This window comes from Phalacrocorax aristotelis, chromosome 6, assembly GCF_949628215.1.
Source record: "Phalacrocorax aristotelis chromosome 6, bGulAri2.1, whole genome shotgun sequence".
NCBI lineage: Eukaryota > Metazoa > Chordata > Aves > Suliformes > Phalacrocoracidae > Phalacrocorax > Phalacrocorax aristotelis.
In genome coordinates, this window is record NC_134281.1 from 31,557,034 (window position 1) to 31,574,212 (window position 17,179).

Genomic DNA, 17,179 nt, shown 5'->3' on the forward strand with positions numbered 1-17,179 from the left:
TGGGGGGCTGTATTTAGACTCTCTCTTAATAGATCAGTTCGTTCATGTAATTACCGATCTCTGACAGAGTAGCTTCTGTAGCTCAGTGCACATTATCGCTTTACATTTGCTCTCTGTGAATTGCAGGACTACCCTTCATGCTTGGCAAGGAGTTTACGGCTCTGAAAAAACAAAGAAACCATTTTGTAGCTCCCAATAGACCTTTTAATAAATTTTAGCAAGTTCCATTTATCCGTGAGATAGTAGGAAAATATTTTCCTGCCTGTGTCATGACTTCATTGACTTGAAATTACACGTTTTGCTGTAAGCCGAAGTGCCCCTCCTGCTGGGATGTGTGTGTTGCTGTCATTGGCACTTGGAGTAATGAGTTAACTCCCACCTGTGTTGGGAAAGGGCTTCACCGAAAATCCTCAGTGAAGCATCATACATGAAGCTGTACCTGGCTTTACCTGTACCTGCAGTTCGCTCAAGGGAAGACTGGCGGTGTTAGAGGCAGAATTTTTTTCTGAGGCTTTTTCTGTGATTTTAGTTCTGTTTCAGCATTATGGAGCGGTATGAATGAAGCGGTGTGGAGACCGAGAGAAAGGCTTTGTGGTTTTTAGGAGCAGCAACTGTGCAAGCAAACTTAATTTGGCAGTCTTAAGTCCATTGGTGTTTTTCCAACTTTACCCCTCAGCTGTTGCTAACTGCATTGCAGAGGACTCTGTAATCTAGCAATTTCTCATTGTCTCCAGTCTCTGCCATTTATAAGTAGGGATTCAGATTGCATAGCAGATTAAGTGAGCATTCCCTTTTATTTTTAATTTTAATACAAGTATATCCTCAAGTCTTTGGAAAAATATACCTGGCGCTTACTAGCCTGAGGATACGTGCTATTAGCTGAGATGAAAAATACCTGTATGATCTTGTCCCATATGGTTTTATAGGAAAGAAACAGTTATGTACACTTCATTTATTCTACTACCTGTATTTCATCTCTTCTCCCAACACCCAAAACAACCAGCCTAGCTTTATTCTTTCTCTACTTCCTCCTCTCTCATTTCCTTTATGTATAGTTCATGGTATATCTTATCCTGTCTCATTTGTCTGCTTCCCTTCCTTACCACCCCTCACCCCCCCCCCCCCCATGGAGCAGCGTGCCATCTTGCTGATTTTTGTATCAAAATTCATATCCTTTTGATAGTGAAGTTCTTTATGATGTCTTTTACCTGCACTCTTTTTCAGTCCATGGGAGAATTAGAAGGGTTTCCAGCACCTGCCACTTAGAGGCCAAGCTCTTTCTTCTCTCTCTGCCAAGGGGACAAACCCTACTGTCCCCTCACGCAGCTTCTAAGTTAGTACTTAATTTGGGAGAATAAGGAGGATTCTGGAGAATGCACAAGATGTTTTGTGGGTTTCACTTGCCCTGCCCCTGCTCCCTAAAAACCATTTTGCAGAAATTCTTCTAGCTGGTTGTTGACCCATCAGTGGTGAATTAGCATTTGAAACCATGCTTTGAGGGTCCAAAGTGCCTTTTGCCTTTCATGAAAATGGTATCCCAGAGCTGTTTTACACTTGTGGGTAAGGCTTCTCTTTCAGTAAATTTTTAGCTGTGTATTGCTTCCACTGGTTGCGGTCCAACAGCTCGTCAAATGTCTGCCTTACCCCCTCTTATTAAAACTTGGGCAACTTTGGCAAAACACTCAGCTACACCCTGATGTTTTTCAGCCGACTGTTGACTCACAGTTACACTCTCACAAAAGCAATGAGTGGTCGAGGCAACTCTGCTTCAGTAAACAAGGTAACTGTTGCTGATGCATAAAGGTATTCCTAATTCCTTCAGTAAAATGAGCATCTTTTTCATAAATGCTACCCCTTCTTCATGCTTTCACCCTCTCCAGACAAACTTTTGCAGAGGAGGAAAGAGAGAAAGGTTAGTGGGTTGTTTTCTTGCTAGGTAGCTACTAATCGTAGTTCAAGCAAAAGCACAGGACTACCAGCACATAGGAGGGGAAAATTCACTAATTTTCTTTCAGTAACACAGCTGGAATCTGGTGTGAAGATGTGATTTGCTTTTTTGGGCTACAATATCTTGTAGCTTTTTTCCTCTCACCTACTCTAAAATACAAGTGCCATGGCAGAGGTGTGCGTATGCTCATGTAAAGATCTCTTCAGGAAAGCAGATGACGAAGAGTTGTGCAAAACAATTGAAAACAACTGCCTTTCTGTTCCACTAAAGGAAAGACAACTGCTTCATTAAACTACGCATTTGGACTTTCACACAGCCAATGTATAAATTCACAATTTTTCAAAAATGGCAGTTTTGATTCCCATGATGGCATGGGACTGAAATGCTCATTTGAGGTTTTGTTGAGGAAAAGCACATTCCTTTGCGTGGGGATTGCCATGGGCTTTTAGGGTTATTTCAGAGAGCAAATTACAAGATTCTGATGTGGTTCTGAACTCTTCTGTTGTTCTTATGAATGTGCTCAAATTTAGGGATTAAGAGTGGGTTTCTGGCAGCTGTCTGCCAACTGCAAAAGCGTACAATCTCATATGTAGTCACAGTGATTAAAAATGTCTGGTCTGCAGCAGGGGAAGAGGGAGATCCCAGGAGGAGAAAGGCAGAGACTGGCCAGTTTCTTCTGCTGTCCTGGAGGAGGACTCGAGGAGCCCAGCCTCTCTCATGCTGCCAAATTCCTGCTGGCATGGTCGCTCCATGGTGGCTCCGCACCGTCCTCTCCTGCAAGCCCAAGGTCCCTTTTGTGGACCACACCCTGAGCACGGTTCTGGTTATTATGTGCTGGAGTGTTTTCATAATATGCCTAAACCAGTATCGCAGCTGGCTGCCACCAGAAGTTTTTTCCCCTCTTTTACTGGCTGCAGAGCTTAGTAGTCCTTTTTATTGAAGTTCTGGGGATGGAGGGTAGAGGGATGCTCCAGTACTGAGGAGCAACTTGAGTCAGCTGGTGGGTGAATGGAGGTCACTCTTTTCCTTGCGAAGGAGGCAAGCTGCTCCGTGGCCATGAGCTGTCTCAAGGATGTAGTTGCCTGGAAAGGTGACAAGTGTCGGAGCTGGGGAGGCAAAAGGGCTGGTACCTCTTGCATTTTTTGAACTTGACCTGAAGACTCAGGGGACTGTTTAATATTTTAAGAGCTGTGAGAATTATTTTAAACACGTGAGAGGGAGACATTGTCACCTATTGAGAAAGTTGTTTTTTTATTTTTTAAATGGTTGTTTTGGTTGGCTGACCTTCTTGGTAAAGAAAACCTTTATGTTAAAGATTTATGTCTGCATCCTACTCCGAAGATATTGACACCTGCCATAACCCTCTTCCAGACTTCAGGAATTAGCAATAAGGCTGCAAATGAGTAAGTTTGTCACTGAGGGTACCTGAGAATGATGCAGATGGGTATCTTTGAGGCTCTTCTACCTTGCAGACTAGACAAAGCTCCAATTACTGTCAGTTAGTTTCATTTTACTGCATGTTTTGTTTTTTATAAAGATAAGGTAGTTTACTAACACAGTAATAGCACTATTTTTTTAGTTGAACTTGGCAATATCCTACAGTATAATAGGTAATTTATTAGCATACTAGTGAATTATGCACTGTTTATGCAGAGCACCAATAAGTAAGGTATGTGAGGAAGCCCTTGTTTTGTCTTTTTTAGTACCCTTTGGCTGGAGATTCCCCTCTGAAATGAGGGGCACAAGGTAAGGTGAGGTCTGACGCTTACTTTTTTTTTTTTTGCGCGCATTGTTGCTGACAAAAAAAAAAAATCATTAATCTTGCCTCCCAGTAGAGCCAGTGGCAAGAACTGGGAACAGTCCTGTGGTTACAGTGATCAGTAGTGAGATGGATGTTCTGCAGGTGCAGACAGCATTTCCTCCCCGTGCTGAGAATAGGGCTATAGAAATACACTTCTGACTCCTATATGCACCCCAAAATTATTTTTCTAGTGAGATGCCATGTACATCTGTTTACACTGGGCTAAGGATCGCAGAATCCTGCGTGAGGACCAGGAGAGTATGTAAAGAAAAAAAATGTAATTTCTTCTGTTTTCTCCTCACTTAATCTGTTGTAGATATTTGATCCTTTTCTAGCTCCCCATCCTCAGTCTCCCTTCTCTTCTTTCCTCCCTTGCTTCTTTTAAATATGTGGTTTGATTAGGAAGCTGTAATCTTTGTTGTTCATTTCATTTAAAAACACCTTAACCTGCAGAATGAACCACTGGCTGTTTCTCATTTGGTTTCCAATAAATTTCCTGTTTGTCTGGATTGTGGGTTATTCACTCAACAGTTAACAGAGGCAATTAGGCCGCTGAAAACTCCTTGCTGCTCAGATCTGCCAGGCTGGCGCATATGGCTGCGTGTCAGCCACAAAGGCTTTCCCCCTTCACTGGCAATGGCATAATTTGTGCAGTTCTTTTTCATCTTTCATTTCAGATTTCCCATCTTCTGAATTTAGCTTCTTGTCTTTTTCTTTTTTGTCTAGCCCAAATTACAGCTCCAAAGCAGTCTTTAGCATGTCTTTCCTTGCACGTTTATGCAGAAAATTGTCTGTCTCCCAGGGGGCAATGGGAGAGGAGAGAACAATCTGCAAATTTTCCCCTTATCAAAACCTTTCATTGACAAAATCTAAACCTCACTCTTCTTCACAGACTTTTTTTTTTTAGTGCACCTTATAATACTGGATAGACTCCAACAAAGCTAATTTGTTCATCAAGGATGTTGTGCTAGAGCTGAGAAACACTTGTCACAGTGAAAGCTTATATTTTGGGGGGAATTTTTTGCCTAATCCTTGCAGGTTTTGTGCATAGGTGGAACAAGCACTTGCACGCATTAGCAGACTGCCTGTAGCTGCTGAGATTGCCCTGCGGTTCCCAACAACTGCTTCTCTAAGGACATCATGGGATACCCCCTTCTAGACTCACCGTACTTGACCTCCACATCCCTCTATTGGAGGACCTGGCTTCATCCTCCTGTCCTCTTTTTTCCTTTTCCTCTCTTACTATGAAGTGTGCAATCATGGGTAAGAGAAGCTGCAGGGAGAAAGGGACTTCTTCCAGTGGAGGTAGGTTGCTGGTGAAGAAAGGGAGACCTGTCTGGGGGAAGGAGCCTGAGGTTTGGGGCGGGGGAAGAAAAAAAGAGACAAAACAGCTCTTAGAAACCTCAGTGAGGACTGTACCACACGTGTTCAGACCTCCACAGCCATGGTGAACAGATTGTTGAGGGGAAGATGAACTTCAGTCCTGTACTGAGAACTTGCTGAGCTGCTTGTGGAAAGTACAATACTGCAGACAGTAAAATGGAGATGAAATAATGGGCTCTGTTTTAGAGAATTCATGCTGCATGCAGGAAAGGGTGACTCCATGTTTCCAAATTCTTTTTACAATGTTTTTTCATCCTATCAAGAGTTATTAGACACACTTGTTTTTGACATCTTGGATTAAAGAAGACAGTATGTCATTTTATCAGCACATTTCTGGAAGTGTATATGGTTCTCCCCACACACCCCCACCCCCACCACCCCCCCACCCCCCCGCTATAGATGTTTTGTAAAGCATTATTGTCGTATCAGTCACAGCAGCATTAATAATGCCTGCGGCTACTGAGAATTTCCCTGTGTTTCAAATTTTGCTAAAGCAAACCAGAGACATGGAGCTGCTGTTGGCATTTAGACACAGAAGATAAATATACTTCTCCCAAATAAAGACCGTCTCTGGAGACAAATTTATAGCAATCTCCCATGTAGCTCAGTGCCCTTTTCCCTGGCTGTCTTGACTCCTAGTTAATGTGCAGAGAGACGTGGTACTGAAGAGGCTTAAAAAAGTTGAATTTTTTGGTTAGATGACTTTTTCCAGATTGGACACAGTTTGCAGGAGTGGGAGGTGGGGAATTGGTGAATATCTGTAGAGATAAACTTTTTAAAAAATGCACATGTAAATGTGTTTTTTTTATGAAAAATACAATCCAGGAGATCTTTCGTCTGTGGGGTTGTGGGGTTTTTGTTGGTTTTGGTTTTTTGTTTGTTTTTTGTTGTTGCTGCTGGTTTTCTTTTTTAAAGAAAGTCTTTGAATGCAGACTGTGTAAATACTTTGAGAATGATCACAACTATTAATGCTTCATTGATTTCCTCCATTGACTTGACTGTTAGATATTTAATCTCTTCTTTTTAGAAAGTGTGTGTGTTTCTGTTTCAAAAGCAGCCTTCCACTGCCCTTTGCATAGCGGGAAGCATCTCCCACTGGCTTTGTCACTTTGCCAGTCTTGAGGCTATGCTGTCAAGGGTGGTTGAACACTTTGGACTTTTGCTGTCCTTCTGCTGGAGTTGGCGGAGTTGGGGAGCAGACTCCCCCATTGCATACTCAGCTTTGTGCCTGGACGTGGCCATCCGAGCCAATTTAATCTGTCTTGCCTGACCAGTGCATGCCGTGATCCCACGGCTTCATTGCCAAACCTATGGCGGGAGCTCTCTGAAAGGAATCACGGTGGTCTCCTGGATATTCCCTGTCCTGCGCACTTTTTTCCTGTACCTCCTGTCTCTTTACTTATGCCAGTTGTAATCATGTTTTTTAGATGGTCACTGGTGATGAAGTTTTTTCATTGTAATGGCTCTTAGAAAGAATTGCATCTGTTTTACAGAGTTCTGTAATAATTCTGGTTTTAAGAATGTTTCCCTTAAAAAAAAAAAAAAAACAAACAATAAAATCTTAGAAATGAGACATGATCAGCTTTTTTAGGGTCTGCACAGGCACTGTGTTTTTGAACTTCTGAAATGACTTGTTAAGTTGAACGCCTGAGAAACAAAGTGATTTGACTCATTTGTTATATTTAGTATCATTACCTACTGCATTGGGTTCCGTTTTCTTCTGAGCATTAATGTTTTTTTGGTCAGGAAGGTTAACAGGGAAAACGCCCAGCAGAAGGCATTTGTGTGCTTATCAGAGGGCAAATGCATGGAAAACATCAGGTCACTGTGCTGGGTGTCAACTTTTCTTCCCCCCCCCCCCCCTTTTTTTTTTTTTTAAGAGTTTGTACAAGGAGAGGTATTCAAGGGTGGGGAGAGGATGTCCTTCCTTTTTAGTGAAGCCTGTAAAACTGGAGGTGCTAGTGGATCCTTAGTACAAATGTGACCTCAAATCACAACACCGTCTTTTTCTTGATCCAGAATCACATGTCATAAATGTATGAGATTCCAAACTTAGAATATATCATAGGATCCTAGTTACCCAAAATTATAATTTCTCTGGTTTTGAGTACATTTCTAATTGATACAAACATTCTGAGTACTGGTTTTATATGTAATATTAAAAATATGATTGATCTTATCTTTTTGTTAGGAACAAGCTTTTACTACATCTTTCCGTAATCCACATGGCAAACAAAGGGTAAATGCCCAGTTTTAAGGAACTGCTTTTGAAGCTTTAGACTAAAGCATTAAACTTCTGAAGATTGTTTGAAAGTCCTAGCTGCCAAGAGAGCCATAAACTTGGGCAGGCTCAGCTTGGGAAGCTGCATGACTCCTTGCATTTCTGGAACCAGGTGAGGAGCTGTAATCAGCTTTCACCATGGAAGTATAAAATATACACCATTAAATTTGGTGTGTAACAGGTGAAAGCCCCTAATACTGGGGAGGTGGTGTTGAAAATCAAAGGGAGTGGAAGAGTTTGAGCATGGTTGTGCTGCTCTGAAGCCTGTGTGCTGCTCTCTGGTCTCCCTATTCCCATCTACATTAACAGTGTTGTTAACCCCTTGGAAGAGGTTTTCTGGGATAAACTGACCAGACTCCTCCTCTTACGTGACCTTAAATAGATACCACGTTCAAGACAATCTTTCTCCTAATGGGGTGTGAGGAGCAGCAGAGCTGCTATCATATTTTTCCCTTTCTGAATACATGAAGGCCTGTGACTCCTCAGAGTGCAGTTGGTGGAAGCAGAAATGTTTTCTTTCCCTTGCTCCCAACTGGTCTGAACGCAGGGCATGCTATTTTTATTATGTGGAACCCCCTCCATAACCAGGCTGAGGAGCCTCTGCTGCCTCAAGTAATCACTCTTTAAATTGATACAAATTCAAGGCATTGTGCAGTGTCTTGCAGCATCTCCTGAGATTGCCCATGATAATCGCATCATCCTACCGAGGAACCCCTGTTAATATTCATGTGGTAATTGTTTCAAGTACTTGGCAGGGATGAGGGCGTTAATGTGAAGCCTTCTTTGGTTGACGCATATTAAAGAAATGATTTGTGTTTTGTACTGTAGCAGTGATTTCATTACACTTGAACAATGAAATTCTGGATGTCTTTCAGTAGATGTGCACATAAACACTTGTATTAAGGCAGTTAGCTGAGATATTGGACTACATGAACTTCATGTTATCACAGAATCACAGAAAATCACAGAATGGTAGGGGTTGGAAGGGACCTCTGGAGATCATCTTATCCAACCCCCCTGCTTGAGCAGGCGGCACAGGAATGCATCCAGGGGGCTTTTGAATGTCTCCAGGGGAGGAGACTCCACAACCTCCCGGGGCAGCCTGTGCCACTGCTCTGTCACCCTCACAGGAAAGGAGTTTTTTCTCATATTGAGGTGGAACTTCCTGTGTTCCAACTTGTGCCCAATGACAGGACAAGGGGCAATGGGCTCTACTGAAAAGAGCCTAGTCCCATCATCCTGACACCCACCCTTCAGATATTTATAGGTATTCATGAAATCCCCCCTCAGTCTTCTCTTCTCCAGGCTAAACAAACCCAAGCCTCTCAGCCTTTCCTCATAAGGGAGATGCTCCAGTCCCCTGATCATCTTCATAGCTCTCTGCTGGACTTGCTCGAGCAGTTCCCTGTTCTTCTTAAACTGGGGGCCCCAGAACTGGATGCAGTACTCCAGATGTGGTCTCACCAGGGCAGAGTAGAGGAGGAGGAGGAGGAGGAGGATAACCTCTCTCAATCTGCTGGCCACACTCCATTTAATGCATCCCAGGATACCGTTGGCCTTCTTGGCCGCAAGGGCACAGTGCTGGCTCAGGGTCAGCTTGTTGACCACTAGCACTCCCAGGTCCTTCTCAACAGAGCCACTTTCCGGTAGTTCAGCCCCCAACGTGTACTGGTGCATGGGGTTGTTCCTCCCCAGGTGCAGGACCTTGCACTTGCTCTTGTTGAACTTCATCAGGTTCCCCTCAGCCCAGCTCTCCAGCCTGGCCAGGTCTCGCCGGATGGCAGCACAGCCTTCCGGCATATCAGCCACTCCTCCCAGCTTGGTATCATCAGCAAACTTGCTGGGGTTACACTCTATCCCATCACCCAGGACATTGATGAATATGTTGAACAGGACTGGACCCAGCACAGACCCCTGGTGGACGCCACTAGTAACAGGCCTCCATCCAGACTCTGCTCCATTGATCACGACCCTCTGAGTTCTGTTGTTGAGCCAGTTCTCAATCCACCTCACTGTCCACTCATCCAACCCACACTTCCTTAGCTTGCCTGTGGGGATGCTATGGGAGACAGTTATCTTGTGTACAGATCAGTTTCCCAAAAGGGGCTTGCATGGTGTTGGTGCTGGTCAAAGGTGAGCTTCCTGACCTCTCAAGGGCTACGCAAGAGGTTGGCGATAGTCCTGCGCTGTCCCTGGATGTGCTCATGTATATGGACGTAAGTGTCCAGGCACAGTCCTGCAATTTGGAATATGTCTGTGGTATACATCTATGTGGCTGGGCAGTCTTAAGTCCAAGTGATGTGGACTCAGTTTTGTTGTTGGAGACGGTTAATTGGTGTTGGGTTTGTGGTGCCTTTTTTTTTTTTTTTTTGAATCATCACGTTAGAGGTTAATCACAGGGCCCACTTGAAAGATCAGCAGGGGTTGCCAGAACAGCAACTTGCCTGACCAATTCCCTGCCTAGTATCTTGGGGCTGTGGGGAGAGAAGACTGACAGGTGAGCCAATGTCTGGATGAAGACTTCTGGCAGTGCATGGGACTACTGCTGCTGGTCAAGCAAAGGGGTGCAAGCATGGAGGGATGCTTTCTCAGTCAAACTCCTACATGCTAGCATGTCGTTTCTGGTTAAATGGAAATGAAGGTTTGAAACTGTGTCCAGTTCTTCTGTAATGAAGTGTTGCTTTTTAAGCTTGGATAGTGGAACAAGAAGCAGCAGCCCTTTGGCAGAAGACTACTGGGCTTGCACACTGCTTGCCCTGTGCTCCGCTGCTTCTCTGTAATTGGACTTCTCTCCCTTAGGTGGAGGGTTCTTGTGAAATTTGTCCCGTGTACCCTAGGAAGATTCATGTCAAGTTTGATTTTAAGAGTAGCTCTATCTCTTTTTCCACCCCAGCCCCCTGATCTCACAGTTACGTGCCTTGACGGGTAACAGCAATTTAATTTTACTTTACTTTTGTGAGAATTTGGTTTGTCTTGAAAGACAGGGTGGAAAGAGAAGGGGAAGAGATGGACTGTGGAATCTGTGGTTGCTGTATTAAGAGAGTAAGGAAAAATGGGGGATCTTTTAGTAGCCAACTTTGCAAGGCGGTAATAAAAAGGACGTTTGTTGAATAGTTGCAGATCTTTCAGTGTTTCAGCTTCGATGAAGTAAAGCTCTTTTATGAGATAAGTGGTCTTTGATAGAAAGATAAATAACACACATCTGTCTGAAAAGGCGTAAGATGGCAGCTTTTTCAGACAGGCACTTCTTATTATCTTGGGGCTAAGTATTGCCAAGCTGCAGCTTCTCTTCACTCAGCCTTTTGTGCTGGCCACTGTGCAACTTAGTTTGAGAAACCACACAGTAGTCAAGCACTATTTCATTAGCATTGTCAGTAAAGATACTGGTTGCTGAAGATCCCAGACCAAGAACTACTGTAACTTTGGTATACTTTCAGAGATAAGGAACAGTTTCCAGTGCCGCAACGCCACATGCACCTCAGCCTTTCCTGCCATAGGTGGTTGGGGAGAAGCCCACCAGAATTGCATTTTCCAGCAGCTGGGCTGCTGCAAGCAGAAAGGTTGCTATGGCTGTGTCCTGGCCAAGGGTGAGGATAGTCACCGTTTGGCTGATCCTTGGTGACTGATGAAAGCTGCCCTGTCCATCCTTCCTTTTCTCTTCTTCCAGGGGAGATTTGATGCAGCAGGCCTCCCTGATAGTAGCAGACTTGCAGGTTTGGAGGGCTGCTGCTGCAGCCTGTTGCAACAGGAGAGGATGGGCAGTGGTCTGTGTCTGGCTCGCTCCCTCTGCAGACCAGGTAGGATGCTTTCCAGAGCCACCCAGCTTGGCACAGTCTGCAGCAGGACATCTGCGAGGGCAGCAAAAGGGAGAAGCGGCTGCTGCCGCCTCTCGTGGCCTCTGCTTGCCCTTGCTCATCCTGCCTGCCAAGCACATGGGCCTGCTGGAGATTCAGTGGAGCAGTCAAAGCCATCATCGTCTTCCTTTGGAGCATTTTGGGTCAGGAGAGCTTCACCTGGTTGCTCTTTTATCTGCCAAGAGAGCGTTTGTTGCCAGCAATGAGGCAAATGTTAGAGCCCTCTGGATCTGGGCGAAAGGGTTTGGTGGAATGTCTAATGCATGCTGGTGGTGTGTTCTCCAGTTTGCTCAGAGGTGGAGCTGCCATGAGTTAAATGCCCCAAAATGGTGGAGAAAACCTGTTGAAGACTAAAGGAACCTGAAGGTATGTGGGGTGTGGTGGAGATCTCTCAAAACACAAGTGGCCTGTTTATGAAACACTCTCAGAAAGGATGGACTCCTGCCTAATCCCTGCACACACATGCACTCATGCCAAGCTGAACTTGCTCCCGAGAGCTGGTGGCTGCTTGTGAGGCAGGGCTGGTAGCCCTGGCCGCATGCTCTGACCCAGACATGAGCTTAGCGTCCTTCCCCTGCTCGTTCATGGCACCTACACTGCAAGGTGCAGGAGTTGTAGCTGGCAATGCCTCGTCTGGGGCTTGTTTCTGCATCTGCCTCCCCCTTCTTTGCCTTCTGTCCCCGGATCAACATGAACAGTTCTCAGGTCTTTCGTCCAGGCATTCGTACGCTTCGTACTGGAAATCCAGGAGACCTCTGCAGAGGAGGAAGCAGCGTCTCCTGTTTGCTTGAGTTATTCTATCACAACAATGGCTTCAGAATTTGCCTAATTTAAAAGCTAGTTTTAATCTGATGGGAAGATGTTTGTGTATTTAAAATAGTTATTCCTTGCTGGAGCCACTCCCTTCTTTTGTCCTTCTCTGCTGGACTTTTCAGCTTCACTTAGCTAATACGCAGTGCTTGTTTACAGCAGAGATACTGGAGCATGAAGAAGGAAGTTGGTCCGTTTAATATTGATTTGGTTCCAAGCTTCCTGTGCGTGCACGCGCGTGTGTGTGTGTTTTCAGCCTTGTTCATCCAGACGCTGTGCAGCCTCAGTAGAAAAAGCGAAGGGGCCGGGGCCGGCAGAGACGCAGAGACTAGATGCAGGCGGTTTTTTTTAACTTTTCCACCTGGTTTGGTCCTGAGCAGGTTTAGACAACGTGGGTAAAAATTCCGGTATGGCAAGCCTGGTGAGGAAGGTGCTAGTGCAGACAAAGCCATTGAGTGGTGAGTATGAGAAACATCTTGCCCAATGATGACTGATCAGAAAGCGTTGGTTTAGGTGCCTAGGAGGAGAAATGTGGTAGCGGGCAGAGAGCTGTTGAGTATTGTTGTTATTTTCATCTTCCAGTGTGAGATGGTTGTCAAGAAATGCCAAAACCTTTGTCCGTAGAGAAGATGGTTATCCAGAGGAATGCCATAGTTACGGGCATGGTTGCTTTTAAAGTCCTCCTCAACCTGTCCTGGGATTTCTGCCTCAGCAGACCATATAAGTAGGATGGCTTTTAGTTTGGGAGGTTTTGGGGAGAGTGGGGAGCTTGCAAGAGACAGGCGTTTCAGGAGCAAACAGACTGTTGTGTCAGTTGTGAATGTACCAAACGGTGGGATTGAGAAGAAAACAATGCTAGTAAGCTGTAGGAGAAACGATTTTATTGCTTTATTTTTGTTCTTCTGATTTAAGTACCTAACTGGATTTCAGTACGGTGCTCTTCTGTTGCAGTGGCTACAGAAATTGTCATCAGCAGTGTTGCATGTTTTGGATTTTAAAATATCCCAGTAGCAGCACCAGCCTGTGCCTGGGGTTTTTCATTTAAATTTATGGTGTTTATTCAGCTCTTAATTGTGCAAATTAGAATAATTATGGAGTGTGATTATATGTGTACCCGGTGAGTGTTTTTAAGAGGCTGGCTCAAGTTTCAGGAATTTATTTTATTAGCCTGGTGTCTTTCTGGTGCAAGCGTCCTTTTTTCATGCTGCTGTTCTGCAAAGCAAACATCATAAACTGCCGCAGCAGGAAGCAATTTTTGCAGCGGCATATCTGAGTGAATCAATCTTTAACAGGGGTGAAGACTCTTCAATAACTCGTGCTAATTAGGGCTGATTTGGTGAGTTATCGGAGACTGACACAGCCCTCCTCAAGCAGAGCGACTTCTCTCTGCGCTAGGGTTTGATAAGGACAGGAGGGCACAATATGAGCTGTTGTGGCAAGGTTTGTGCAAGTGCCAATTTTATCAATGTATAAACTTTAATGAAAGGTTGTTCTTGGAAAGTAGGACTTTTATGTGAGTTACTGGCTGCTGCTAATCTCTCCCACGGCTGCAACTGAGCATGAATTTGGGGAGGGGACAGTTCAGGCAGAGACATAAGCAGTGTCTCTTGCATAGAAGTTATGGACTGGATGTGCAAAGTTGGTTTGGCCTTTGCTGGGAGAGAGACCTTGTTGGCAAATGCTATTCCCTTCTAGCCCAAACTTACTAGTCCCTCTTTGCTCGCTCAAGACTTCTCAGAAACTGAATTTCTGCCTCTAGGAAAAACAGAGGAATCACTAGAAACTGAGTAATTGCCTTGATTACGTTGACAGGCGTGGCGTGACAAATATAGGAAACTGAGGAGATCTCCCTGCTCTCTCTGGAAATAACTTGGGACTTTGGGCAAATTAACCAGTCTTTACAAAAAGAAACTGAGTGAAAATAAATAAATAAATATATTTCATTGCTTCGGAGATAAAGAGATTGGAATGATTCAGATGAAGTTTCACTTGAGGAAAAAAAAAGTCAGTCTGAGAATTAATGTAGAGGGTTTTTAGAAAAGACTAGCAGATATTAAATGACTAAACCATACGTTTACCTTGCACAGGTTTCTTCAGAGAAGTTTTAGCCCATCAATGTTTGAAAGCACAGGCCTTTGATGAGGGAAACATAACCAATAGGGAAACATAACCAATAGGGAAACATATAATAATCGTTGGCTTAACTTTCAGCATGATTTCAGAATCTCTGGAGAGGTTTTTTTTATAGTTAAATCTCATTTACACTGTGGGGATGTGTGTTAAATGCAGGTTGTTTTTAAAATACCTGCAGGATTAGGTTAGGAAGTTCAGGATGCTAGGGGAGTGGTATGTGAAATGCAGCTGGTGGGAGGGTGATGCCAGAGGAGGCATACCCATTGAAAAACTGTTTGGATAAGGTGTATAGATACAGTTCTGCCCCACGGAGGTGTGTGCTTGAAGCCAGTTTGATTTCTTCATTTAGGGAGGTAGGGTGCTGAGACCTCAGTTCTATAACCCCAGCCTACTGCAAGGATTTTCATAATAGTGAGTGGATAAAAGGAACACTGCAGTGAGTGATCAGATGGAAAAAGAAATGGCACAGGAAGGAAACGTTATAAAGAAGCATGAAGGACCCTTGCAGTATTTATTTTCCGGTGTTTAAAGTATGGGGAGCAGCAGGAATATAGATCTACCTACACCTTACCACATGTAATTCTGGCTGAAGAAAAGTCTGCAGCAAACTAGGCTGATGAGCATTTTGTCTTTACGATGTATGGTCTGTCTCTGATTACCACTGTTCTTTATTTAACTCTTCTCATGCCATTAGAAAAAAATCTTTTTTTTCATTCTTAGCTCCTAGGGAGACATTTACTTACAGGATATCTGAAAGTGATCTTGGGTTTGCGTGTTCCAAATTTATATATTTGCTTAGCCACCAACAACTTGCAGCAGCTTTCAGAGATTTCAGGATTAATGAACTAAATGAAAGAACATCCGTCTTTAGAAGGGACTTCTAAGTAGTGACTTCTGCATAAGAATAGACGTGGTCAGAGGCTATTTCAGCAAGAGTTACATTCCACTTTGAGACAGTTGTTTTTTTAATGATCCCTCTGTACAAATGTTTAAGGTTGGTTATGGTAGAGAACTTGTGTACCCTTCCAGAAGTGGTGGTGAAATCCTAAGGTTTTGATCTTTATTTAAACCAAAAAGATTATAAAAAGTCAAGGTCAAAGTAGGCAAATGGCATTTTGCCAGCTTAACAAATTGTATTGTATTCATCTCTTCTCTCCTGAGATCCCTCTTACTTTTAAAATACGTTTAATTTGCCTGTCTTCTGGACTGCAGGAGAAAATGCAAATTGTTTTTTTGGGATTTGCGATAAACTGAAATTAGCTTAAGCCATGCCCTAGCTGAAGAGACATTTAAGTTAAGTGAAATAGGCTCTTCTTTAACATCATTGTCGGCCTTATAAAATATAAAAATACAAACTGTATAGAAAACTCAGCATGTTAAAGAACAGCAAAGTAGTAAAAACTTACAAAGAATGACTTAGCTAAGCAGTATCCTTTGTTTTCGAACTATATGCTGCATTTCCTTTTAGTTAATGTTTGCAATGACACCCATTATTTCAGCTGCATCACCACAAACGATGCTGCCATATCATCTGAAGGTTGTGCAAGATGATGTTGGATGGAAGAAGCTGTTAAATGAAAGTTGTCACATCAAAGCTCTCAAATAGCAGAAAAGTAACAGCCTTAATGGTTGCATCATCTTAACATTACTTTCCTTTGGCACGTAAATAACGGTAGTCTAACAGGAATCTCTGGTACTTCGGAGGACTTTTTTTAAGCGTGAGGAATATCATGTATCTGCCACTGCTGAGGATGATGCACCGGGGACCTTTACAGTAAATGGCCATACATAAAATAGCATAGATTTTCAAGCCAGTAGACGCTAAGCTGTCATATCAGAACGGCATGGCTAAGGGAGCTTCAGTATTAATTTAATCACCTGGGTGCAGTGACATTTATGCTGCCAGTTCAAGTGAGCGTGCTATAGAACATATTTACTAACAGAAGCATCTCACTTAATGAAAAACTTGCATTAGAGGTGTTGGTAATACATCTAAGTCTAATGTGGATTTTGTAATGCTGTATTCTTCTGTCATGGAGCCATCAGAATCTTGTCTTCAGAAAGTCTTTTAATGTTCTTAAAAATCTGTTTAAAAATAATGTGGCATTACCTTCTATATTCATTGTTCTTATAAACCTAGCTAAGCACAGAATAGTGTGTGTCATTTCCTCTGGAGACAGGTAATTGCAGTAGGGAGAGGAAATTGAGCAGTGTATAGTGCAAAATCTTAAATAGTGTGTATAGGTTCCTATTTCTGCTAACTGGGAACTTAATATATCTTCTTAATTTTTGAAATAATGAGAACATTTTAGCCTCTAAAAAGCAAAGTTGTAATTAGTAATAAATCATTTAGTATTACTGTCTCTGAAGATACCTCATAGTAAAAGTAATATCTTCCCTGTTCTTTATATCTCTGTATCTCCTCTTCGCTACAAATAACCAAGGGTCTGCAACAAGGCTGCTTGTATTTTTCCATAGTCGCTTTTCTTTGTGGAAGTAAATTTGCAGTCCCTTTCTGACATGACAAAATAGGGTATTTCTTTATTCCCAGAGTGCAAGTCATATTCTCTGACAATTCTGCAGACCAGGCTTTCCTTTCTAGCTCTGCAATAGATTCGGGCTTAGATTCTCCACAAGGTAATTATGAGTTCCACATTTTCCAGCTTCAAGAACTGGACCAATAATACTCTTTAGTATCCTCTCTGTGTTTTTGCTTTGAGGGTTCAATAGACAGAGCACTCTGTCAACGGGTATTTCTGAGTTTTGGACATCTGTGTGTTCCCCTCCGTCACACGCTGTAGATATCCCGACTGTTTTGGGACAGGCTTTTTTTTTTTTTAGCGATTGATAGGCATTTTCCAGAGAATTAATTCCAAAGTGAATTAAGCTGTACCAGAGAAAAGCCACTGAATGGAAAAGGTTTTTTTAAAAATTATACATGTTAAATTATCTTAATTGTGGAATATAAT

At 43.2% G+C, this 17,179-nt stretch overlaps 1 protein-coding gene across 5 annotated transcripts in view; it reads left to right on the forward strand.

Annotated features, from left to right (window-relative positions):
* The window catches only part of RASAL2 (RAS protein activator like 2), a 186,827-nt gene that overhangs the window by 27,496 nt on the left and 142,152 nt on the right, over positions 1 to 17,179 (forward strand). The window contains exon 1 of one of the 5 annotated variants that reach the window (XM_075096861.1): positions 12,463 to 12,535. The exons of the other annotated variants lie outside the window; for them this stretch is intronic. Within the exon in view, the coding sequence (XP_074952962.1) occupies positions 12,487 to 12,535 (49 nt within the window). The 5' untranslated portion in view covers positions 12,463 to 12,486. Of the gene's footprint in view, positions 1 to 12,462; positions 12,536 to 17,179 lie in introns of those variants that run through there. 5 annotated transcript variants of the gene reach the window in all.